The 26,166-nt window shown below is 44.7% G+C and overlaps 1 protein-coding gene across 2 annotated transcripts in view; it reads left to right on the forward strand.

Annotated features, from left to right (window-relative positions):
• The window catches only part of OSBPL10 (oxysterol binding protein-like 10), a 324,861-nt gene that overhangs the window by 253,008 nt on the left and 45,687 nt on the right, over positions 1–26,166 (forward strand). For both annotated transcript variants that reach the window (XM_006890625.1, XM_006890626.1), the window contains one exon: positions 6,909–7,063. In XM_006890625.1, coding sequence (XP_006890687.1) covers positions 6,909–7,063 — 155 coding nt within the window. The remainder of the gene's footprint in view (positions 1–6,908; positions 7,064–26,166) is intronic.

Genomic DNA, 26,166 nt, shown 5'->3' on the forward strand with positions numbered 1-26,166 from the left:
TTCAGTTTCTTCTGGGAGATCTTTTCCTTTGAGGCACACTCCCCTTCTGTTTTAGGAATCATCTTTTCCTCTTCAGTGAGGGTCATCTCCGTCTGGCAGGGGGGTCCATGTAGGGATTGAGCCGCCCATGGCCTCTGTATGTATGGTAGCACTTCTTGGGAGCTTTGTTCACCTGCACGTACTTGGTGACCAGAGAATTGGCATCTAAACCTTACGGTTAAGCTTTACTTTTTGTATTTGTGATCATATGCAGCAGAAATTTAGCACTCCTTTTGGGCCATCCACCCTGTGCCCAGTCCCACTGTTTGGCCTGGGCACATCTACAAGCTCCACCATGGTAACTTCTGAAGGACATGTCGTGAGTTTGCAAAGTGACAACTTTCAGATACTTGCTGGCTTTCTGGGTCCACATACCCTTGATGGTCCGGGCAGTTTCCCTTGATTTGTATGATTTTGTGGGATTTTTCTGGGTCAAGTGTGTAGAGAGAGATCACCCAAGGCCACTTATGGGAAGAGTTAACATTATTTTCTGAGACACTTTTAGAATAGATTGCATTTTATCCACTCCCAAACTTTGTTGATAATAATGCACACTGTTATTCATGGTATCATTAGGAAAGAAAGAACCACAAAAAATCAGTGAACATGAAATTACAAAACTACGCTGACAGCAAGAGGAACCTCTTGGAGGTTCAGATGTTAGGTGCCTTAAAATTTAAAAAAAAGTATATATATATATATGTGTGTGTGTGTGTGTGTGTGTGTGTATGCGCTTAGACTTGCTTTTTTTAATAATCTTGACTACTAATAGACTAATTTAAAAGTGGTGTTTGTTTTTCTGCTGCCTTTATGCTGCTTGTTTTTATGTTTGTTTATTTTTCTTGTTCTCTGTGTGACTACATAAATTTATTTCCTTCTTTATTATTTTGAGGAAAGATACAAATGTGCATATAAATTTTTATAGTGGCTACATTAAGTTTTTCATAAACATTCTTATTAAAAATTAATTTTTACTCAATCCCGGGCCTGTAACTAGGGTTATGCTGAGGGAGATATTCTCCTTGAGAGTGAAAGTCAAGGGAGTGCCAAACAAAATGATTAAGGAAAAGAATGTTTTAAAAATTTCATGATGTTAAAAAAAAAAAATCAATGATGAACAAAATAGCAACATTTTTAATAAAGGCAGAACCCTAAGGATAGGGATTAGTTTAGGATAGGCCGAATAGTGTAAGATTTCATTTTTCATCTTGATTTTTCAAATGTTGTTGTTGTTAAGTGTCGTCGAGTTGCAGGCGACTCATAGCGACCCTATGAAGGAGAGTCCTCGACGCTTGGGTGCCTTTCTCTCCAGGTTCATAGGGTTTCCAGAGGTAAGCTATTACGGAAGTGGATGCCACTCCTGCTTCCAAGCTTGTTTTAATCGGAGAGCTCCACCCCACTCTCTGTCCGCTTTGGGTAACCAGCCATTAACGCATTTGAGATTTTTCAAAGAGCACATTAAAATATTCTCTTTGTGACTGTGTTTTTTTGCTAACACCTTCACTTTTCACTCCTGAGAAAGTGCCATCTCAGCCTCTCCTGGTCTCAGTTCTGCTCAGTTGTGTTTAACTGGGTTCCTTGTTTGTCACTTGGTTGTTTTGCGTGTCTCATATCCTTGAGCTCTTAATTCCCGCCGCAGAGAAACTACTTGAAGACATACAACTCAGTGGAGAGTCAAAGAGAATGAAGACCTCAAGGTTGGGCCAGCCTGCCTGGGGCTTACTGTTAGTTTGACCCCTTACCAGCTCTTTGCGATTTGATTTCTTCCTCTGGCAGGTGGATGTAGTCATAATACTTAGCTCATGGGGTTAGGGTTAGAGTTAATATATGTAACGTACAAAGAGTAATATTGGCAGCCACTAAGAGCTCCATGTACTAGCCCTGGGGGTGTAGTCTGTAGGAAGTTGGAGTTCTAACCCAGAGGCCATGTCCCCTTGGCAGTTCAAATCCGTCATCAGCTCCGTAGGAGAAAGATGGCCAGTCTCCTCCTGTGCAGTTTACAGCTTCAAAAATAACTAGGTAGTGGTGGGGGCAACAACCAGAAACCCAAACTTGAAAAATTATATCCAATTTGGATAAAATAAAACCTTACATGGTTAAAAAAAAAAGAAAAAGAAATGAGTCAGTTCCCACTCTATAGCAATGACTTTGACAGTGTTTTAGTTTGAATGTTCCCTACTCTTGTGTTATTTATCCCAAATCTGCAACCCGTAGCTGACTCTCCAGCTACGGAGGCATTTCGTCACAGGAGAGGAGATCACCTTTCTCGTGCAGAGCAGATGGTGAATTCGAACTGCATGCCTTTGAGTTGGCAGCCCAGCTCTCTTCCACTAGGCCACCAGAGCTCCCACAATTCCTACTTTTTTTTTTATTTCCCCTTCTGGCATTTAGTGCTATGACCGAGTTTAAGATTATCCTGATTTTTGCCTTTCAAAAAGGGATCTCATTTTCCCATCTAAATGATCTTTATATTATCTATATTGTCTTCTGTCTTGTTATCGCTCTGTCAAACTGCACAGATAGAATTTGCTCATTTTGGCATACTGCTTACTTGACTTTGTGCAATTTTGATTGTACTATTTCTTGGTTTTAGTGTTAATTTTAGTTCTGCTAATACTGGTATAAATAAATCCTTCACAGTAGTTCCTTTGTGCATCTGCTTTTTTATCTCAAGTTGTTTTCTTCTTTTGTCTTTCCATCCTTGTTTCAGGAGGCTGTTTCATCCCATGCTGTGCTGAAAATGCACCGTTTTTGATGCTGTTTCTCTTACATTAGGAATGTCAGAGATGTTCTCCCTCTTTCCCCAAGTTCTCCAGAGTCTTTCATCCACTCCTTCTTAGCATTTTCCTCCCTCATCCTCAAACAAACGGAATCTATCCAGACTTGCTAATCAATTTTTAGGGCAAGTAAACTCACTGATAGGGATTTCTCTTCCAGCCTCACTGTTCCTTCTCTGCTCTGAAGCCACAGAATACACAGGAAACTACATTCCCCAGGATGCATGCCTCCTTCCCCACTTCCTGTCCTGATCTTGGTCTGTCCCAGAGTGCAGTGCACCATTGCCAAGCCAGACTCTTCACTTCCTGTCCCACTGCCTCCTGTGATGCTCTCTCTGGATGATGTGTAGGGAGGGGAAGCAGGGACAGATTTGAGATGTGGAAGTGATGGAAGGAATGCTGACTTCATTGCCTAGACAAACGTCTCATTTTTTGGCCAGTGTTTTTTAAGCCTTCCTAACTTCTCTAGAGGACATTTCCAACTTGTATAATTTTAAAAGAGTTTAGGAAGTGGGCAGTACTGCCCTGTATTTGTGGGGCAGTTGTCCAGTATTTAGAATCTGATTCCAGCTGCAGGTCTCTGAGGCAAATGTGGGTCAACAGGACAGGTAAGAAGCGTCCCTTCACCTCTGTCTTCTAAAAAGGTATTTTCTTGGGCTTCAGGTGAAAGTGTCCAATGCAAATGAGGCTTCCCTTTGGTAATTTTAAGAAGCCCTGGTAGGTAGTCTATAACCCGTGAGCTATTGCCTGCAATTTTAGCGGTTTGAATCCAGCTCCCACCAGCGGTGGGAGTTGGTGAGACATGTCCTCCTGTAAAGGTGTACAGTTGTGGAAACCCAGGGGAGGGTCCCCCTCAGTTGTCATCCCCGGACAGCAGTGGGCTTGGGCTGGATGACAGTTTGTAGGCACATCGTTCCTTACCATTGACTGCACAATCTGCATTTGATCAGCATTCTGATAGTTTCATTCTGTTTGTTCTTTTTCCATTGGGCTCCCCTTTTGTGCCTCACCTTCTTATCTAAACTGTTGACCATTTGATCTCCTATATCATGTTTTAATACACGTAATGTGGACATTATACAATTTTTGCAAACCGTGCAACCTCCCCCGTTCCGTATATGAGTTATACGAGCGTGTGTGTTATTTGCACGGACAGGCTCTTTGTGGAAAATACAGTGTTTACTTAAAGGAGCGCGGTCCTCATGAAAAGTACTGTTCTCTAAGCCAGTCTGTTATTTGGCTGAAAGGTGACTTGGAGAAATAGTTTTATCTCCAAGTTCAAAAGGCACTGTCTCAGAGTTTTCTGTCATTTTTACGTCTAGTAGTTTTGCTGCCTTTTCTCGTTTGTTTAAAGGCATTTGAGTTTTATTCTGCATTTTTCTCATTTGGATGTGGGTGTTCTGTTCTCTCTCCCTGGTCAAAGTGGCGGTTGGTAATGGTGGCCAGAGACCATGGAGTCGTGGTTTCAGGTTAGAGAAGGTGTAGGGGGTGTGGACTATTCATCAAAGGCAGATTTTGTCTTTAATTTCCCACATTCTCTTTTTTGTAAGACACACACATCTAACTGTCTCATACACACTGTTAAATATTTTTACATTATTGCTTTTGTTGTTGTGTCTTGTTTGGTTGGAACTGATTCCCAGGTGACCCTCCAGTGGGTTTTTTAGACACAATAAACAGTAGAAGAGATTGTCCATCTTACTTCTTCAGAGCAGCTGGTGGATTTGAACCATGTCCCTTTGGGTTGGTCAGCACGTCTCTTTTATCACTAAACCACCAGACTCCACATTGATATTTCTCATGTATGTCATTACTAAGATAAATATGTATTCACACATTCTCAAATATATGTAATACATGTCACTATTTACATACATACATGTTCTTTCTCACACACACACCCACCCGCCCATCTATGAATCTGCCCAAGGGCCCAAATGCCTTTTTTAATATGAGGCCAAATCAAATCAGCTCACACCTAATTGCGAGCAACAGACCACACCCAAGCCACAACCAAAACAGAAAACATACCTTTGTATCCAGTTTGGAGCTACCAATTATTATTAATATACATATATCTAGTGGCAAGAAGCTGTGCTGCAATCCCAGAGGCACATGGTTCGAGGCCACCAACTGCTCTGCAGGAAAAGATGGGCAGTCTCCTCCCGTGCGATTAACTGCCTCTGAAAACCTGCGACAGGGTCCACTGTGGGTCGGTTCCGACTCTACGGTATACAACAAACAACAACATACACGCACACACATACATATATTCATATACTTATATTGTAGATAGCTACTCATGAGATTTTATTCTGTTGTCTTGAATCCAGCGCCATCTGGTTTAGTTTTAGAATTCTTTCCAAATTCTGATATTCTCCTTTTTGTCCTTCAGCTTTTTAGTCTGATGAATTTTTACTCTTTTAATACCATAAAGGTCTGCTACACCAGTAGTGCATTTTTGTATAGGAAATCTCGCCTTTTCTTCTTTTTTTAATCTTTAGGAAGCTGTGAAGCTCAGGATAGAGCCCTGGGTGTAGTGAATATATCCAGCTGCTAACCAGAGGATTGACAGTTCAAACCCTCTTTCTGCAACTCAAGGAAAAGATGAGCTGTCTCGTCCCTTTTTGACCTACAGCCATGGAATTCCGCCCCCCCGCCCCCCGCGCGGGAGGGTCATGAGGTGGAGGGTCACCCAGGGCAAGTAGATTGGGTTTTAGGACAACACTCTTGATCCTTACGACCTTTGTTCTTTCTGGCTTTCTGGCTGTCTCCACAGTCATTCATCACTTTGTGCAGTATTTATTGAGCAGTCAGTCACCTGTGCCGTGCCACTGTCTTCAAGGAGCTGATATTATTTATATACGTATATATGCCTACTTGTATTGTACATGGCCACTCAGCTTTTGAGAAGAGACAGAAACAGTAGATAATGAACAAGGGAGTAAGGTGAATTCAGATAGCATACGTGCTGTGAAGGCAGAGTGATGTGACAGAAGTGACATGACCGAGAGTGCCCTGAGGGTACCACCTGGCAAGGAGGTCCCTGAAGGCCTCTCTGAGCAAGTGATGTTTGGGCTGATCCCGGGATTTACAGACGTGCTTGCTTATTCTTTGGCAGTCCGTGGGATATTCAGTGCTCTTCACAGTTTAAAGGCATAGATTCTTCTTTCAGATTATCTAACTTTTCAATTGTTAGGAAACAGTTGAAAGTAAGAAGTGCAGCAAGGCTGCCCCTTAGAGATAAAGTTCCACAAACTTTCGACAGAAACAAAATCACAGGGGCAGCTGGACGGTGTGTTTGTGTTCCCACATGTATGTCAGTGGGGCTAGTTTTTACCCCCAAGGGAGTAAATTTTTATGCAGGACACTGAAAAGATACAAATACGTCTATAGGTTGCAAATCAGCTGGAATGGAGACCTAGTTATATCTTAGTGTGAAGTCCTGGTGACACAGAAAGAGCCCTGGGGGTCTCCTGGTAAGGGGTTGTGCTGCCAACCCAAAGGCTGGCGGTTCAAATCCACTAGCTGCTCAGCAAGAGAAAGATGGTCTGTCTCTTCCTGTGCGATTTGCAGTCTCTGAAAACCCCCTGAAGGCTCAGCTGTGAGTCGCTTCTGACTCACACAATTTTGAAAGTTGATGGCGCTTTGTTTTAAACCTGAGGTGGTGATCGTGGTGGTGGTAGGTAGAGTGTGTGGACCAGAGCTCGCAGTGGCCCTGTGAATAACAAATCCGCACCCTGCCCTGCCCTGCCGTGTCCTCATGATCTCTGAGAACCGTGAGCCCGTTGTTATTGTCACTGTGTCAGCCTGTCAGTTGAGGGTCTTCCTCTGAGCTTCTGTGCTGAAGTGGAGGGACAGAACAGCCTGTGGCAGTTCTGCTGACATTAAACAGAAAGTGTGCCCAAACAGAGCATCAGCATCGAACAGGTTTTGTTTTATCCTTCAAAACACACTCTGTTTACATCCTCTGTGTGTTACGTTCGGGCCCAGTGTGAGTCAGCCTCCCCTGCTCAGTGAGGGACAAGCATTTCTTAGCAATAAGTGTTTGATTTGGAAGACCCTTGGCATGATTGTAGGTCTTTATTTCAGAAAACATCCTGGGATGGCACGGGCCCAAGTCACATTCCACAGAGCAGCTGAAAAATGGGACCCTTGGCTCTTTGCCATCAGCCAGTGCCAACATCACCTGGGCCATTTTACCAAACTCCGACGAAGACCACCGCCCCCTGCAGCCGGAGCCGGAGGTAAGCCACAGCCCTCGCTTGGCGCCCTCACAGCCTGGGACACTGCTTGTTTTGGAAGTACCATAACCATATTTGTAACTTGCTCGTCTCGGTGTTTTAAGTGGAGACAAATGATAAAAATGGAAGAATTGCTGGGGGGAGAGAGAACGAGTCCTGTGCACGCCTGGCACTCAGCGTGTCATCACGCCTGCCAGCTGCTGGGGGTGACTTGTGACCCTCCCAATGAGGAAATCTCCTGTTTTCATTGAAATGGGAGTCATTTGAACTTCTAGTGGGAAAATTGTCTACCAGACCCGTAAAGAGGCTACCTGTTGACGTGACGGGAGCAGTTACAATATATCACGCCAGTCCCTGGACTAATGCTTCTCGGTGCGGTTCATGCTGCCTCCCGTGCTTGCCTCCTGCATGCTGCAGAACCGAACCAGGCCCGGGCAGGGGCCCCGGTTCCCGGGGGGCATCCCGCTCCGCCCTGGCTCGGACTCTGGAGGACAGCTGGCCTGTGGCGTCACCCCTTCTATCTTGAAGGGCCAGCCGCCCTCCTGCCATTAGACGCAGGACTTGTACCATCTGCACACGCCGCTGTCTTCAGTTGGCTGTCACAGAGGGAGCCAGACGGCACGTTTCCTTTAATCAGCTTTACTTTCTATCATGAGGACTTTTGTGAGTTTTCCCTCTTTATGTTGATGCCCGTGTTCTCCGGACAGGCTCTGTCCACTCCGTCTGAGACCCACTTAGTTCATATGTTAACGAGGGTTCTTTCTTTACACTGAAATCATTTTACCCTGAAAGAAGTAGTAGGAGTTATTGTTGTTGCGTGCTGCTGACCTGACTCACGGCTGACCCTCCAGCGCCTGTTCAGAGGAGATTGTCCATTTTTGTGAAGTTGGAAGACTCAAGGCAGCTTTGTCAGTCTAAGGGTCATGGATGGGGAGCTTTTCACCAAGTTTCACATGATTATATCTGCCCACCGTGGCTTGGTAGGGTAGCCCTTAGAGGGGAGTCAGGTGTGGTCTGCCCCACGCATTTCATATGCAGTGTGAAGATGACGTGGCAGGTGTGAAGGGAACAAGGAGTGGGGATTTCTAAAAGGCATTTGGAATCTACCTGCATAGATTCAGGATGAGAAATAAAGCACTGAGGTTGATGTGTTTGGAAGGTAAGTTGGGGGACCAGGATCATGGTGGGGGTGCTGTGCTGTTGTCTCTATTCTGAGAAGCTCAGCTGGGTTGGCCCTGGGGGATGAAATGCCTTGTTGCTAAAGGATTGGAAAAATGAAAGATCACGATTCCTTTTGGAAAAGCACCACTGGATGGTCTTTCAGGAACGCCCATATTTAATATTTTGCTTTAGAGGGGAATTAAAGATACGTGGGTTCTTAGATTTTCAGACATCATCTTTCAGACTCTCATTCCCAGCAGCTTTCTGGGACAAGGCCAGACGGACTCCGTAACCTCATCAAGTTACTTATTAAGGCTGTTTAATTGAATTGCTTATGTGATTCCTTCTCTGCACCCAGCTTTTCCTTCCCCTCTTGCTCTGAAATTTGAGTGGTCAAGTCCATTCCTTTATGTAGAATTGTTCCCTTTGCCTTGCTGGTCAGTACCAGGGGCAGAAGATGAGATATAAGGTACCTCAGGAAAGAAGTGAGGCTCAGGTTTGACGTTTGAAAACCCCCAGAAGATTACCAACTTGGGAGATTGTTTCTGTAAAGTTGTGAATAATCATTGGGCTTTGGTTGTTATGCTTGTCTTTGTTCCTCTTTGTCAGAGGATGAGATCCTGTCGGATAATTCTCTGCAGCCTCGAGAGACTCAGGGAGGGTGAAATGGCTCTGGTGATTTTCAGAGAAGAGGGGTGGGGTGTGCTCTGTGGAGACTCCCCCGCCCACACCTGGGGCACCGACACTCAAGAAATCAAAACAATTGTGTTGGGTAAATCTACTCTCAAGGACTTTCCTCTCTAAAGTGTTAGTGAGCAGTGATACTAGTTTAAAGACTTAAGATGCACTGATTCAAGCCATGATATTTTCAGTTACTTATTATGCATCTGAAAGTTGAACCAGTGACTAAGGATGACAGAGGAAGAATCTAGGCCTTTGAGTTTTGGTGTTGGAGAAGAGTGCTGAATATCCCACAGGCTCCCCAGAGAATAAACAGATATGTCTTGGAGAAAATGCAAACAAACAAAATTTTTGAGCATGTTGTTAGGAAGAGCTAGTGCTTGGAAAATAACATCGCTGGAAAGGTGCAGGGTTAATAAAAGAGAAGAAGACTTTGAGCGAGATGAATTTGACACAGTGACTGTAACATGGGCTCAAGTGTGAGAAATCCTTATCAGAAATGAGGAGATGCAGCAAGAGAGGCCAAGATTCAGATCCGTTGTTCAGAGTTGTAGTAAACTTGACAACACCTGACAACCTCCTTTTGGAGACAGGAAAGGGAGTGAGCTTGGTTTTTACTCCACCACCATCCTGTTAACCAGCTCTGGTTTATATTGAAGTGGTCAGAAGCTTTGCTGGCTAATTTCCCAAGTCACTCAGCTTACTCATAGCTGGCCTCCAGAGGGTTTCCGAGACTGGAAGTCACAAAGGAGGAGATTGCCCATCTTTCTCCCATGGAACAGTGGAGCCCCTGGTAGCAATAGCAAATATACCATCAAGGGACCTCTTTCTTGGCTCCTAAAATGTCTCAGGTGACCCAGCCCAACTTTAAGAAGACTAGATGACTAAATCAGCATATAAATTAGCCAACTCATCTATGGTTATAAAATGGCATAATTGGATTTTCAAGTAAATATCTCTTAATCCCTTCTTCCCTAAGGGAGAGAAATATTTTTTAAGAATAAAAGAATGAGAGTTTTATAAGATTTAGCTGACTTCTGTCTCGGGAGGAATTGCCACAGTCTTGATTGAATTGTCATTTTTAGCACTGAACTTTTGAACCACTTAACAGCATATAAAACTGTCAGTTTGAAATCCTCTGACATTCAACTTGAAGTCTGGCCAGTAGAATCCAATCCACTCAGTCCATCTTTATCGTGTCCTGTTCTTCATCTCCACGATACTTAAATATACAGGTGGAGGTGATTGCGGATAGAGACTGTGAGTCGGTGGCTGATGGTGATAGATGTTTTAAGACAAACTTTGTAATAGGTTCTAATCGTCCTTCAGATGATTTTTTTAATACAAAACTTCAATTTTACAGATTAATTAAATTTTTTTAAATTTTTATTTATTTATTTTATGTGTGTACCGTCAAATTGGATCTGACTGGTACAGGAGGCGATTGTTCCTCCTTCTTTAGAGCATCTGGTGGATTTGAACCGCGTACCTCTGGGATTGCAGTGCAGTTTCCTGCCACTAGGCCACCAGAGCTCGCCTAATTACAAATATTTGACATATTTATTTTCTATAACAATTTGACAAAGGAGCGAAACATCTATTGCTTTATTGACTCTTGTGATGACCCTGGTGACTTTCATTCCAAATGGTTGCTAAATAAGAAATGTTGTTGATCACATTTATAATTTAAGAATAAATCCATGGGTGAACTGATTTCCTTCCTCTCTTCATTCCCTATCACATCAAAGTAGTAGTTTGATTGCATTTCCTCCCCAGTTCCTGTACAACGGACTTTCCCTCATTCCTTGAAAAAATGATCTTTGAATCTTAAATCTTAGAATAGTTAGAAGAGTCTTCAGAAGTGAGAGTTCAGCTGTCCAAATTGGAGGAACTAAGTCGTCAAGTCCATCACTGTCCCATCAATTCCTCCTCTGAGGCCCCTCAAGGGACTGCTATTTTCAAGGCTGTAATGATAAATGTTGATAGCTGTAGAGGGGCTTCAGGCCTTTTGTTCATAGGGTCACTGTGAGTCGTGCTCTGCTTGAAGGCAATCGGCAACAACAGTCTTTACAGAACAGATTGCCATATCTTTTTTCCTGTGGACTAGCTAGTGAGTTTGAACTACTGACCTTTCTGTTAGCAGTAGAGTACTTCACTGCGGCACGCCAGTGCTTCTAACTTGCCAAGAGACCCTAAACCAACAGGGGCCGTGTAGTTGGTTCAGGCTCCTCTCAGGCCTGTGTGCAGTACTGCCGGGTGGCCTCACCCTCACAATCGTTGGTGATGTTTCAGCCCATATTTTTTCCAGTGTCAGTTCATCTTGTCGTCTTCTTTTCACTCCAAGCATGATCTTCTTCTCCAGACACTGGCCCTTTCTAAAGACATATCCAGAGGACCACCACTCTTTCTTCTAAGGAACATCCTGGCTCTGTTTCTTCTAAGATAGGTTTGTGTCATCTTTCTGGCAGTCCAAGCTATCTTTAATATACTTTGTCATTACTGTGATCCAAATGCATCACTTCTTCCTTATTCATGGAACAGTTTTCGTATGCATTTGAAGCACTTGAAAAGATCTACCCTGCGTCTTCAAGGTGACGTCTTTATGTTTTAATACTTTAGAGGGATCTTTAGCAGGAGATCTGCCTAGTGCATTGGCACAGAACTAGTCAGAGATCAATACGAGATTGATAATATAGACTTCCTTTCCAAGCAAGTGCCTTTCCCTCTTCTTTTTGATAGGATTCTTTCAGCTGTAAAAACACAAAAACAAAACAGAAAATCTGGCATTTAGTAGCTCAAGCAATAATTCAATTTCATTTCAACACACACCATTAATTCTGATGCTTAAGTAGCTCTGGGTTTGGTGCAGCAAAAACCACAGTTTCAAAGAAAAAAACCAACAAAACCCTCAGTTCCTTCTATTTTTCCTTTTCTACTGGCCTCAGCTGCATGCCACTTTATGGTCAATCGTTCATGACAACTGTATTTCCAAGCACTGTGTCTTCAGCTTAGCTTCCTTTAAAGGAAAGAAGACACAGGATTTTCACAGGCTGCTGCTTCCTTTTTTGAAGAAAGACCCTTAATACACTTCTTCTATTATATCATAGGAAGCTCTGGTGGCCTAGTGGTAAGAAATGACACTGTTAATGCAAAGGCAAGCGGTTCGAATTCACCAGGTGCTCCACAGGAAGATGGATCATTTCCTCCCATGCAGTTTATGGCCTCTGAAAACCTGGAGGGCCAGCTGAGTCCGTTCTGATTCCATGACACAATACAACAGCAGCAGCTTTTTCTCTTAGCCAGAGCTGAACCTGACTACAAGCTTACCTTTTCCTGTAACTGGTGTAAGGTGACTATGTTTGTGTGACCACTTTAGAGTGCTCATGAGTCCCCACCTGGGGCTGTGAATCGGGGTTTAGCAAGAAAGAAGAGAGTGACAGCTTTGGGGATACTGTACTTCCGAATTTGAGTAGATGATCTTCCTGCAGTACAGAGGTCATCTTCCAATTCCCCAAAACTTTCTTAACCTTTATGTCGTAGATCAGATTTCCTGAGGATAGATTCATCGTGATTCATGCTGAAGACTGGAATATTAGCAGAGTTCTCTTGTGCATAGAGGACACCATTGTAGCTCTCTAATGGATGGATGTATGGATATAATGGATGAATGGATCTAAGTCATGGAGTGTCCATGGCTTCCCCTTGTTCTCGTCTCTGTCCTTTTGCCTGGTCTCCTGAGCAGATAAAAGTTGAGCTTACTGAGCAGCATATGACTTGTATGTCTCTCCAAGGAAAGAGTCATCAAGACCAGTGTTCTCCAGGTAGGAGACCCTGATCCATCTCTAAGCCATTGGCCTTGACCAGCTATCCTATGACCTACCATGTGCTATCAGCCCAGCCACAAGGAGCGGCTGAAGGTTGAAGTTCAATCATGTCTCTCTAGGTAATTAAATCTCAATAATAAAGCCTCTTGACTGTGGGTCTTCAGTGGACCTCCTGGTTGATGCTGATAGGACAGTACCATGTCCCTTTTTGAGACACAAACTCTATGTTGAGAATGCTCCTAGGCCTTTTCCTGGGGTATCTTCATTTAAACCTTTCTCTGCAATACTACTCAGTAATCCTAGTGACCTTGAGTGCCAGCAGATCAAAAGTGAAAGGTGTCTGGAGATCCTGGAGATGACAGCTGCTACTCTAAGGAGATGGAGGGAACCCCTGAACATGTAGCCTGCAGCTCAGGATATTGGAGGAAGGCCCGAGTCTGCAGCTGGTGTCTGAAGTCTTGGACACACTTGTAATCTGAAGGACTGTGTCCTTTATTTGAGACCTCACCTCACTCTGGTGACTTGTACTAGAACTTGGACCGATCTGCTCAGTGAGTGTCATCATTGAGTGTAATCGATTGTATAGATTTGATGTCCGACACAGGGCATGTGTAGAACTTTGACCTATTGGAAGAGCAACCAACAGGCATTCCATTTAGGTGTTGCCGTTACAAGAGCAAGCAATGACTTGGTCCCCTAGATTTCACTGTTTTCTGGTTGTTGGTCTGGAAGGAAACCAGTTCCCCCAACGGAGAGTGTAGAAGACGGGCCTCGTAATGTCAGCGTCTCAGGACTCCATCAGGAGAGTGTGGGGTGTTACTTGTTTGGTTGGTTTGTTTGTTTTTCTATTTAACGAGCTTTATTCTTAGCCAAAAATTAAATAGAATTAAGCATGTGCAAAATAACCAAAAATCAAGAAACCAATTATGCAGCCAGCTCCCGGACACAGAGTGAGTAATTTGCTCAGCCTGCAATTCGTGTTTAAGATGCACGGTTCCCACATTGCTTTGCTCTGTGTCATGGTCCAAGCTGACTCATGCAGCAAACCCCATTGAGAACCTACCATGCTGGGCACTGAGTGATGGAAGTGCTTTCTCGATTTGGCTGATGGTTTCATAGCCTCGTTTTTTAGTATCGTATGTATTTTACAACAGTCATTCTTTTTATATTTTGAGATTAAAAACAGAAGTGGTAACTTAGCTCAGTGATGTTCCCAGGTTAGTATGCCAAGGCTGTGTAGTCCTGGTGGTACGTGGCTGTGGCCCGAAGCTATCCAAGTGGCCATCTGTGAGGTGGCACCAGGGTTAGACCTGTCTATGTGGTTCTGTAACAACTGATTGTAACAATTGATTGCTCTGCCTCTCACAGTTAACGGCTTCTCTCTGCCTAACAGGAAGAACAGCCTTTTTTGCCTTCCTCCTTCCTCTGTAACAAACAACCACCACCACCACAAGCCTGACTATCAAGCTTAAACCTGAGTCCTCTGGGCGTTTAAGAACTTCCTTGAATGACCCAGGATTACTCCTTGGCTTTGAACTTGGCTTCTGGCCGCATGAATGAGCTTTCTGATTCTGGTGGCCTAATGGTTAGGGAGTTACCCGCCCACTGAAAGGCCGGTGGTTTGAGTCCACCAGCTGCCCCACAGGAGATAGATGGACAGTCTCCTTCCCTGAAGCGTATAGCCTCTGCAAACCCAATGGAAGGTCGGCTTGAGTCCATTGTGACTCATAGCACTGAGCTGCGTTCTGACTACAGTCCTGGGAACCTGCCTGCATGTGTTGGGGAATTGTTTTCCATGTGTGCTACTCTTGCAAGCACTTCTGCCTCCTTCCCTCTATCCCTTTACCCCTCCTCCTCTCTGTGGGTGATATTAAAGGGTGTTTGTTTTTGTTTTTTTTTTCTGGAGTTAAGTATTGCTTTTATAAGAAAGGAGTGGATGCAATGGAAGCTCTCCTAGGAAGCCTTCCTGGAGGAAGTGTTCGAGCCGGCAGTGTTGTGGATAAACCAGAGGGTTCTCTTTGCTGCCTCCCTTCCTCCTCTCCCCTCCCCGCGGGACTCTGGCTTTGTGACATAAACACCAGCAGAATGTTGAGGAAGAAGCAGGCTTGGACTTGGCAGTTAGGAGCCAGAGATGTAGGGGTAAAAGCGGCCCACGTGGTACAGTGTCCTGTCCGCGGGAGCGCCCTTAGAGCATTAAGCGCTTCGAGACGGTGGATGTAAAGGACTTGGAATGATGCGGGGCCTGATGTGACCCCCGTCCTCATCCCCGTGGCTCTTCTCCATCTTCTCATTCCCATTGTCACAGAGGGAGAGTCAAATCTGAACCCATGGTGAAGAGCTGAAGAGACTGCAGCAATGTGGTACGATAATTTCTAAGTGTTCTCTCATTTTGGCTGTTACTCTTCCTGGGAAGCAGCTCCCTCTGCCCCCACCCCCTTCATAATCCCGTGAAATCAGACCTTACACGTGCGAACCCACTGTCTGCCTGGCTTACGTTTTTATTTGCCCACGGTGTCTAACTATTCTCCCGGTGATTTATGCCCTGGCGCTGATGACATTCGCTTTCCTCAGATGGAAAGTCAAGGCTCAGAGATTTATGAGTTGAGAGAAAGAAGCTTGTAGGAGAAACAGTGAAATTATTTTCTCACTCACACATTGGGCTCCGCCGGGTTTTAACCAGTGAGCTCTTTTGTCCCCTTCGTAATGTGGATTGAGTTTCGCGGAGGGTGTAGGAGGCTCTGCGGTGCTGGGCTTACCCTGGGCTGAGTTGTGATTGTACATTTTCAGGTAATGATGACCTGTTTGAGCAACAATGCGACCTGTTTGAGCAACAATGCAGGCAGAGGAGGGGGGAGAGTGTATGTGGGAGGGGAGGGAGCACACTGTGGAATTGATGTTTTAGGAATATTTGGCGGATCCCATGAACACAGTAGGAAACCTGGTGGCACAGTGTTAGACTATTAGCCAATAAGTCAGTGGTTTGGATCCACCAATTGGACTGTGGGAGAAATTGCAAGTTGAATATACTCTCCGGGAAGCTGTTTAGCGGCCCACTTTATCCCAGGTGGACTTTATATGCCACCTCAAGGGAACAGGCACAGTTAGGTGCCATGGGAGGCCTTGTCCCCACCATCTTCTTTCTCCCCCTGAAGACAGTTACCTTCCATTCCTACCCCACATCCCCACCTTTGCTCTGTCAGTCACTGACTGCCGCCAGTTGTGTACACACACACACACACACACACACACACTCTCTCTCTCTCTCTCACACACACACACACACACTCTCTCTCTCTCTCACACACACACACTCACACACTGTGCTGTCCTGTCACCAACACGGTTCCTCTTTTTTTTTTTTTTTGTTTTCTGGTTGTCCTTTCCACTATGTCAGAAGAAGAGGGCCTGAAATGTAGCCACATGAAAACCAGAACTTTTTGAGAGTTAAAGGGCATATAATTGAGAACAGAGAACATGGGATGCTCTTTGAGTCTCTCCATCTCCATTTCTTCTCCCTACACTTCCTCATCAGAATTGCTTTGCTTTGAGAAGAGTAGGGAAGATATATGACTCTATGACTTTGAATAGCTTTTAAATTAATATTGCAGCAGTTTAAAATTTCACCTCCTTCTAACAAATATGCAGCATTTAACCTCCATTATCAGTTTAAAGGAGCTTTGGGGGTTACTATAGAAATGGACCCTGTCCATGAATGAAATGTATTTTCCATTCCCGATATCCGTGTTTAAATGGCTCGTGTACGAAAATGCAAAGCCAGCTTATAGTTCTGGCTTGAAGACGGAAATGTATTATGTAATTCAAGAGGAAAATGACTCCTTTGGGAGATGTGAGCCTTTCTCCAAGTAGACTGATAGCATTTTCATATACTGAATTGAGAAAAGAAACGGAAGCAAGAGGAAAGGATTTTTGGTGTTACAAATAGTTCAAAAACTTTCATTATGATGAATTTTTAAAATGAGAAATTTTATTTAGGTGGAATCTTACGTAGATATTCTCAAAATGGGACCCTCTCCCCACAATGCTTGTGTTTGGCATTGTTGTCCAGGATCAGTGGTTCTTTACCCAAAGAGTGGGGACGCCCAGGGCCCAGCAGGAGGGACGGACAGATGTTCCTATGAGCTGCTTTCCAAGCACGGGCGGACATTCCTGAACACGGCATGCTCCTTTCATTCGGGCAAGCTGTTTTGTTTATATCCTGCAAGGGCACCAACTTCGTGAAGAAGTAGGAGGTGAAGCCTAAGATCCGAAATGAACAAAATACAGCATTTTTTTTTCTTTTTCTTTTTTTTTACTAGTTTATTTACAAAATTCTAATACATATTCAAACAAATTCTTTCAATTTCCCTCATCCCTCCACCCATCAAATTGTACAACCTAATGATTAATCCCCTCTTCCCCCTGTACATGCACATCCCTCTGCTTCCAGCTTCTCCCACCCCTCCTGGATCCTTATACTCATTCTACAATAACGGTCTTATACAGCATTTATCCTTATGGGACTGAGTTAGTTCACTCAGCATAATGCTCTCCAGTCCCTCCCAGGTTAGATAATAATTTACAAAGTTATTGCTCCTGCATGCTGCATAGTATTATTCCATTGTGTGAATGTACCATAATTTCTCAATCCGTTCGTTTGTAGTTGGACATAGAGGCTGTTTCCATGTTCTTGCGATGGTGAATAATGCTGCTATGAATACAGTATTTTTGTGTAGTCAAAAAATAGTCATTGTCATGGAATCACAGCTGACCCACAGCTGACCGTCCAGGTTTTTAGAGACAGTGAGTGTATTAGAGGAGGTTGCTCATCTTGGTTCTGCGGAGCAGCTGGTGGATTCGAACCACCTGCCTTTGAATTGGTGGTGCTTTCCCACTAGGCTGTCAAGAGCTCCTTGGTGAGGAGTTAGTTATGCTCCCAACCCAGAGACATGCAGTTCAAATCCACCAGCTGCTCTGCAGGAGAAAAATGGACAGTCTCATCCTGGGCAATTTACTGCCTCTAAAAACCTGCTGGAGGGTCAGAGATGAGTTCGTTCCTACTTGAGGGTACTTGACAACAGAGTAAATGTCAGTTTCAGCTGTTGCTTGAGGGAAGTGAACTCACGAGCTGTCTTTGAAGCCCCAGCTATGGGGTCTGATAAAACAACTTGAACCCCGCTGTCTCTTACATCTTTGGACATATTCTCAAGAGGGGCCTCTCCCTTGATATAGTTGACATACTTGGAAAAATAGAAGGTCAGTGAGAAAGAGGAAGATCTTTAATGCGATTAATGGATGCAGTGGCTGCAAACACAGTGAGGCTGGTGAAGGTTGTATGCATGTAAATGGCATCCTCTGTTGTTACTGGTGAGAACATAAGCCCTGGCCAGTACATACCACCCTGCAGAACAGAGAACTGTCCCATGGGGATTCCAAGATGGTACTCTTTTTTAAAATAATTTTAATGAAAGTTTACAGACTTAGGGTTTCCAGTCGTTCATTGTTGCACTTTTCTTCCTACCCCCCCCCAATTCACTCTTCTCTTTGAAAAGAAAAAGAACTCTTTCATTGTTATGTAATCCCTCCCCCCAAGTCCCCTCCACTATGCAGCCTTCACTCTGGACTTCTGTAATGACAAGAATACCCATTTATATGTCCCTTATAAACAGTTCTCTCCCTTATCTGTTTCAATGCAATATACATCATTCCTCCCCTCCTTTTCTGTCTTCCCTCAACCCTGATGTCAGTCCTGTTTTACAACAGTGGCCCTATTCAATATTTGTCCTTTTGTGACTGAGATATTTCACTCAGCATAATGTCAGGTTTTACTCTTTACAGAACCACATGGCCATGTCTTTTTCCCAAAGGGTCAGTCATTCGGGCTCATTTAGACTCCTAGCTTATTGATTAGGACCGTAGTGCTTACTCACTGCGCCACCAGAGCTCTTACCTGTGAGAAAAGCATATGCTAATTATCAATGGCCGTAATCATACCTGTTGGGGTACCTGCTGGTGGTGTTGTGAGGACCAGATGTGATGTCATGGGTTGAACTGTGGTGTTCCACAATGTGGGTATGTCATGATGTAATGTGAACACTATTCCCCATGATCTTATAAAGCAAATGGTCATAAGGAGGTTAGGGGTAGAATGCAACACCCCTTAACCCCTTTGTAGGCTATTTAGAGTGTTTTAAGAGAGTCACTTCTCTTTTGTGGTGGTCCTTTCAAAGGAGCAACCTGGGTAGAATGAACGACACTCACTATTTGGATGGTTGGGCATGATTTCACAAAGGATTTTCCCTAACAACTTTTACAAGTATGGCTTCTCGGTGCCTCCTAGGCTGCCGCTGTCAAGGCAGGTTCTGAGATGTAACTAAGCTTATGAGTGCCAGGTCACCTGCTACCACAAAGGCTGTAACAGATACAGTTCAGTTACAAAGGGAAAAAACATATGGCTTTTCCATTAATTTAATTTATCTCCCAGGTAATTTTATTGTTGCGTTTTGCCCCTATTTCTCTCTGAGAAAGTCCTGCAATCATTGGCCTTGGTGAAGAGTGTGGGCCCAAGTCCATGGTCATCTATCAATGGGATGTGCACTTGTACATAACGTTCCCCAGGCATAGCTGGTCCAGGAAGTCAGGTACAGAGAAATGAAGTTTGTTGTTGTTGTTGCTATGTGCTGTTGAGCCAGAACTGACCCAGAGCTGACCCTCCAGTGGGATTTCAGAAACAGTTAATCGCATGGGAGGAGATTGCCCATCTTTCTCTTGTGGAACAGCTGGTGGATTCCAACCGCCTACCTTTGGGTTGGCAGCACAATTCCTTACCACTAGGCTACAGGAGCTCCCTCTGAATGCAGCCTCAAATACAGGTGTTAGCAGGGTTGGGGGCTTTATGGGGCAACCGTTTCCATGGCATTCCCAGCGTCTGCAGGCGCTTCTGTGCTTGGCTTGTGGTCCATGTCGCCATATTCGGTCTCTATGTCATTGCATCTCTTTAGACCCTGTTTCCTTAATCCCATCTCTCTGGGCCCCCACTCTGACCTCTTTCTCTGAGGATACTTGGCATTAGGAGACCCTGGGAAATACAGGCATTTTACATGTCCTCTGCTAACTGGCAGTTTGGTGGTTCAAATCTACCCAGGAAGTGCCTGGGAAGAAGGGCTTGGCAATCTGCTTCCCAGAAAAGTGCCACAGAACACAGTTGTACTCTGGTGCGCCCAGAGTCAGAATCAACAGCAGCTTGTTAACGTGATTACATTGGGCCCATGCAGAGGACTCGGGATGATCTGTTTTAAGAACCAGAGGTTCACAGGTAGAATTCTCTGTGCACCTTTCATTCCCACTGCTCTGTAGCTTAACATCTGTATCCACAGTCCTGGAGGTTAGAACCTGGACACCTGTGGGGTGTTCTGCCTACCACCATTGTTAACATTCACCAGACACATCAGATGGTTCACGGAGATAAAACTGGGGTTGATTGACCTCTGGTTTGAAATAGAGGAAGTCAAGGAATTACTCCCTTTGAAGGAAGTGGTCAGCTCTACTGGATACGCCTTTGAAAGAAGAGTTGCTGCCCTCGATCCTGTATACAGACTTACTCCTCAAACTCGCTTTCCCTCTTCCTGCCTCTGCATGTGACCCCTTTGTCATCCCAGCCTGAGATGAACCTTAGGGCGAAACTAGACCTGAGACCGTGAGGTCTCATCATTGACAGTCGTGAAACTTAAGAGATTGCGAGTGCAAGGAGGAGGAGTTTTAAGAAAATTGTTAAAAGCAACAGAATGATTGCATAAAAAGAATAGAAATAGCACTTCTATGACTTGACACTAGAATGCATGACTTTGACTCTTCCATTGTCTGCCTCTGGCGGCGGGGGCTGCTGTGTCTCTTTGGGGAGGTGGTTTTGCCCAGCTCACATAAGTATGTTTCTTTTTTTCAACTTGTTTCGCCAGTGTAACCACCTTCTAGATAACTCTTTGTGGCCTTTTAGCTTTGCCCTTAACACTTTGTCTTGGCTCTTCCCCACGTCAGTATATAGATTGTATGCATCGTTTTAAAAGCAGTGGCAAAGCCTTGCATTCTGTGAGCGAGAGGGCGTAGCATGATTTACCTAACACACTTATTAAGGGGGCTTTAGAGGTGGTGTCGCCAGGGAGCTGGGCCTCTCAGTTTGACTGCACAGAGGCTCCGAGGGACAAAGATGGGCGCTCTGCTGTGTGTTGTTGTTGTGTGTACCATCTAGTCGGAACTGACGAATGGCTGACCTTCTGGCGGGTTTTCAGAGCCAGTTAATCACACGGGAAGAGATCGCCCATGAGCCAATTCCGAATCAATCACATTGACTTGTTTTTGAGACCCTGCTGTGACGTCTTACACTGTCCCGTCTTTCAGTCTTGCAAATGGTGTTGTATACATATTTTTGCACACTTAGAATAATCTATTTTTTTTTAAAGGAAGCTAAGAAAACTGTATTAAGGGGTCTCCCGGGTGGCATTCCTTGGTCTGCAAAGAGAGAAACAGGCAGAGGGAGAGACCCAGGAAACACGGCCCCAATGTATCTTATGTAGGGAATTTTTCTCTTGGTGGATTTATATTAACAAAAGTGTGACTTTATATCACCAGTAAGCATTATCAAATCCCACTCTAAGACAGCGTCAAAGTTTCTCTTACACAGCAGCATTGGTTTGGTGGTAGTTCTTACCTACCATGCACAAGGCTTTAGGGAGCTCTGGTGACCTTTGGTAAGAAGTTGTGCTGCAACCCCAAAGGCGTGTGGTTTGAATCCTCCAGCTGGTCTGTGGAGAAGGATGGGCAGTCTCCTCTCTTGTGATTTACTGCCTCTGAACAACCCCAGAAGGGTCTTCTGTGGGTCCACTCTGACCTGATGGCACGCAACTACAACCTGCAGGAGGCTGGGTTTCGGTTGCTGGCCAGCGTTCCTGAAAGGCAGCTTCTGCTGGCTTGTCTGTCCCTGACGGGGGTCTTGTGTGCACCTGTGATGCTGACCAGGTTGCAGTGATGCTTCCAGACTACGACTAGGAGGAAACGAGCCACCTGCTTTTGAAGATCCACCAGTGAAAACCCCGTGGTTCCCAGGGGGTCCAGCAGTTCCACTGTGTAGGCTTGGCCACTAATTGAGATCTGGGTTAATGACAGCTAACATCCCTGTCATCTGTGACCTTTGTCATTCAGAACAGATATGAGTATATCAAGCTCTTATTTTCTTGCTTGTTTGGTTTTTTTTAATAAGAAGAAAAACAGTATCTTGTTTTGATTTCTGTTTTTTTCTAATTGACTGAAGTGAACCATCTTTTCATACATCAGCTATTTATATTTCTTTTGTTCTTGACATTTTGTTCTTAACATGTTTGTACTTTTTTCAGTTGGTTTCTTGGGCTTTTTAATTAATGTTTTATAAGAATTCTTTTTCTGTTAATGCAATTCCATTACGTGGGCAAGTAATCCCCCCCCCAGTTCCCCAGTTTTTGAGTGCACTTTTCCAGGCTGCCAAGTGATGACAACAGTCATGACTGATTGTATCACTTAAGATTTCTGAGTCTGTTTGAAGGGAGAGCCGGTGGCCTGGGAGATAAAGAACTGTGCTCTCATCCCCAAAGGAGGCAGTTCAAATCCACCAGTTGTTCCCTGGCAGAGAAAAAGGGCAGGCTCTTCCTGTGTGGTCGACATTGTGAGAACCTGCGGGAGAATCCGCTGTGAGTCAGAGAATGCAATAAGCCTGTTTAAGCACCAGCCTGTCTTTGCGTCCTTTCATGACTCAACGTTCCGTTACAGTGGTGGTTAGAGGCTGTTGAAGTCAGTTCAGCCTCATACCGGTTGTGTGTCCAACAGGGAAAAGAGCTGCCTGGTGTTACACCATCCTCACAAACGCTGCTCTGGTTGGTCCATTGCTGCAGTGACTGTGTCTGTCCATCTCATTGAGGGTCCTCTTCTCCCCTGACCCCCTACTGTACCAAGGGACCAGCCCCTCCAGATAATGTACTCATCTACATACAGAAGATTGTCTCACCATCCTTCTTCTAAGGAACATTCTGATGGGGTTTTTTCAAGACAGACTTACTTTTCTCTCTGTCCATGTCATACTTTATAGTCTTCACCAGCATCACCGGTCAAAGGTCTCAGTTATTCTCCGGTCTTTGTTCGTTGTCCTGCTTTCACGTGTGTAGGAGGTAACATACCATGGCTTGGGTCAGGTATCCTCAAGGTGGCTTCTTCCTTTAGAACCATGTAAAGGGGTCTTTGCAGCAGGTTCACCCAAAGCAGTGCATCATTTGACTTCTTGACTGATGCTGTGCTGCACATTGTACTTGAATGGTGGTTCCAAGTCAAGTGGAATCCTTCCCAGTTTTAGTATTTTCTCCTTTGATCAGTTTTACAGTTAGGTGCCAGAATTTTAGGTGCTGCTGCCTAGGAGCTCTCCCTGCATGGGGCTACCTTGTCGTTCTCTGTTGTAGTGTTTTGGTTTTTTTGTTTTGTTTTGGTTTGGGGGGTTTTGTTGTGGAAAGGGAGAGCAACTATGGGAGCTGTTAAACCGAGAGGCAGACCTCTCTCGGGGTTTGAATCCAGCAGCTTCACAGGAGAAAGATGGGCAGAAAACCAATTCCTGTGAGGTCAGGCATGTCTGCCTTGCTCCTGCACCTCTTCCTACTCATCTCAACACCAATGATACTGTTTTTCTGGGTCCAAAATCCAATGTGAAAGCTCACAGACCACAGAGAACCATGTTGGGGAAGTCAAAAGGCTATAATTCAGGTTAGTAGTAGAATATAGTCAAGACAGTTTCCAAAATGTGTTCGCAGGCACCTCAGCCTTGAGCCTTGTTGCTTTAGGCCATTGTAACATAGTTCTCAGTCCTGCCAGTATTGGCTCTCCCATCCCCATCCCCCCTCATTGTCCAAAAAAACTTGGGCAAAGGCTCTTAGTTTAGCTCTGGTTCTGTTTGTGTGAGGGGTAGCAGCCCCAAGGTAGCTCCATCTCAAGTTAGTTCTTTGAATCAGCCATGGCTGCTGCTGTCATAGGTGTGGCTGGAGCAAGAATTTCTGAAAAACGTGCTACGTTCTCTTCCTCCTCCTCCGTTGGCTGGAAGATTTCTTCTGCTGCTGGATTACTCAGTTTATGGCGAGGCTAGCCAATCCTCTTGTGGGTAGGCTAACATATCCTCTTTGCCTATTTCTGCCCATCCACATGACAAAGTCAAGTTCAGTGGCTAGAAAAGCCACTTTGAATAAAAAATTCCACACGCTTGTTGCCCAGGCGTAGAGAATTTGGCTAAAATGTCTCTCCAACTGACAGAAGACCTAACTTGAATAATCACCATAGGACTATTTTACACTGGAGAAAGAAGATTTGTGCATCAGGGTAATCCAAAGAGAAATGAGGGTTTAGTACTTAAAAGGTTGCAGGTTCTCCCTGAGATTTCTGCCTTCAAATTCACTTTCTTCTTTTTGTGCTTAATATTATTCCACAGTCCTGGTCATTAACAGTGTGTCCCTTGCTCTGTTCCCCTTAGCCTGGAATGATTACAGCTGTCTTGTGAATTTCCCCTTCAGGTTTTCATTGAATGAAACGTTTGAGAGTGGGGCAAGCTGTGCATGATAATGTCACAGTTTATAAAGTAGAGGACGTAGTGAGCTGGATTTGAGTTGGATGGCAGTGGAATAATATGGGGGAAAAATATGAATTGCTGCAGTTACCCTCTTAGATTCTGAGCATCATTTCACATGTGAGTGGAAGGACGAGGAAACCTTTGTGTAATATCCTCTCACAGTGCTGGAAAAGGGCACCCCTACCGTGCAAACTGGAAAACAGAGGAAAGGCCAGCTATGTGAACCAGAAGGCATTGAGTGAGAGTTAGAGATTGTAGCCACTTGGGAACCGTTATTGGTGGGTCCTCCTTGTGAAATTAAGAGCTGGTTTTTGGTTTTTTGGTTTTTTTCTTCTTTCCCTCCCTCTATAGAACACATGAGCCCATTTTCTCCCTAGTTTGCCTTTCTCCCTGGTTTGCTAAGATTTACAGAAATCAGGATACATTTGTCAGCACTCCTCCTAAGGAAAGTGCGAAGTCCAAGATTGCCCAAGTTTTGAGTTGTTCCTAGAACGCATATCTCTTAGTTTGTTTGTAATATTAAATTATTGCGTCTTTCTTGAGAGTCAGGAGATAATGGTCTGGAAACTCTTAGTTCTGGAAACGTGCTTGATTTTACCTTGGGAGGCGGCGATGCCTGCAGGTGCCGATACATGCCTGGCACGTCGAGAGCCCCAGAGAACATATGTTCTGTGCAGCCTAACTCTTTCCACAGGAGTTCTTTACTGCACTTTGTGTTTTCCATAATTCATGACGCAGTCCTTCTTGGCCAGCTAAGAACAGTAAATGCCTCTTGTCTTGAATGACTTGTAAATCAAAAGCGATTCTGTGCTGAGGCCGGTGACTGTTTCCTCTTATTATTGTACCTTTCTGAAATTTCCACTGAAGAGAAGCGGCTGGGAATTTCCAGGTGAGAGATGTTAGAGATTGTTGTTGTTGTTAGGTGTCACTGAGTTGAGGATGACTGACTCATAGTGACCCTGTGAACAAAAGATCTGAACCCTGTTCCAGCCTGTGCCATCCTCACACTTCCTGACACACAGAGCCCATTGCAGCAGTCACCGTGTCAGTCTACCTGGTTGAGGGTCTTCTTTGCAGAACCTGCACCCTTCCCAGCATCATGTCTTTCTCCAAGTAATAGCCCCTCCTAGCAACATGCACTCTGGCTTCACCCTCTCTAAGACATACCTGTTTGTTCTTTTTGCTGTTTGTTGGGATTACAATGGGAGATTAATGCTGAGATCGAATGACAGCCAGCTGGGTCACTGTGGAAAAGACAATCATATACTTCCTGGCAAAGTCCACAGCTTTCTGAATCTGTTTTGGGGTCACGTGAAATATCTGGAACCTGATTTACTAAGGAGAATGGTCATTTTTACGACCAGTTCCTTCACTTGTATATGAGAAGCTTGCCCATGTATTTCATATCTAAATCTCACCAAGCATTAAACCAGTGCCATGGCCACGTCTGTGGTGGGCACTCGGGTTGGATTTTGAGATTAGTGAGGGACTAACACCCTTTTCTCTCTACTGGTCTCAGGCCTCCGACACAGCTGTTCTTTAGCTGATGCTCATGCAGCCCTGTGGCCCACACTGTCAGAGCAGATGCTGAACAAATGTGTGTGTGTGCGTCAGGATCACCCAGGGAGACAGATGAGCCAGTTACTGTGGGATGGATTCCAACTCCTGGAGACCCCATGTGTGCAGACAGAACTGCCCAGCACAGGATGTGTGATGGCTGCTGTCTTTCCGAGTGGACAGCCAGGCTTTTCTTTCGAGCCACCTGTCGGTGTCTCCAGTCTTTCAGTCAGCAGCCACGCTGTGCCCCTCTGAGACTA

Source organism: Elephantulus edwardii, unplaced genomic scaffold (genome assembly GCF_000299155.1).
Source record: "Elephantulus edwardii isolate Elephantulus edwardi_28Jun2011 unplaced genomic scaffold, EleEdw1.0 scaffold00091, whole genome shotgun sequence".
In the NCBI taxonomy this organism is placed as follows: domain Eukaryota; kingdom Metazoa; phylum Chordata; class Mammalia; order Macroscelidea; family Macroscelididae; genus Elephantulus; species Elephantulus edwardii.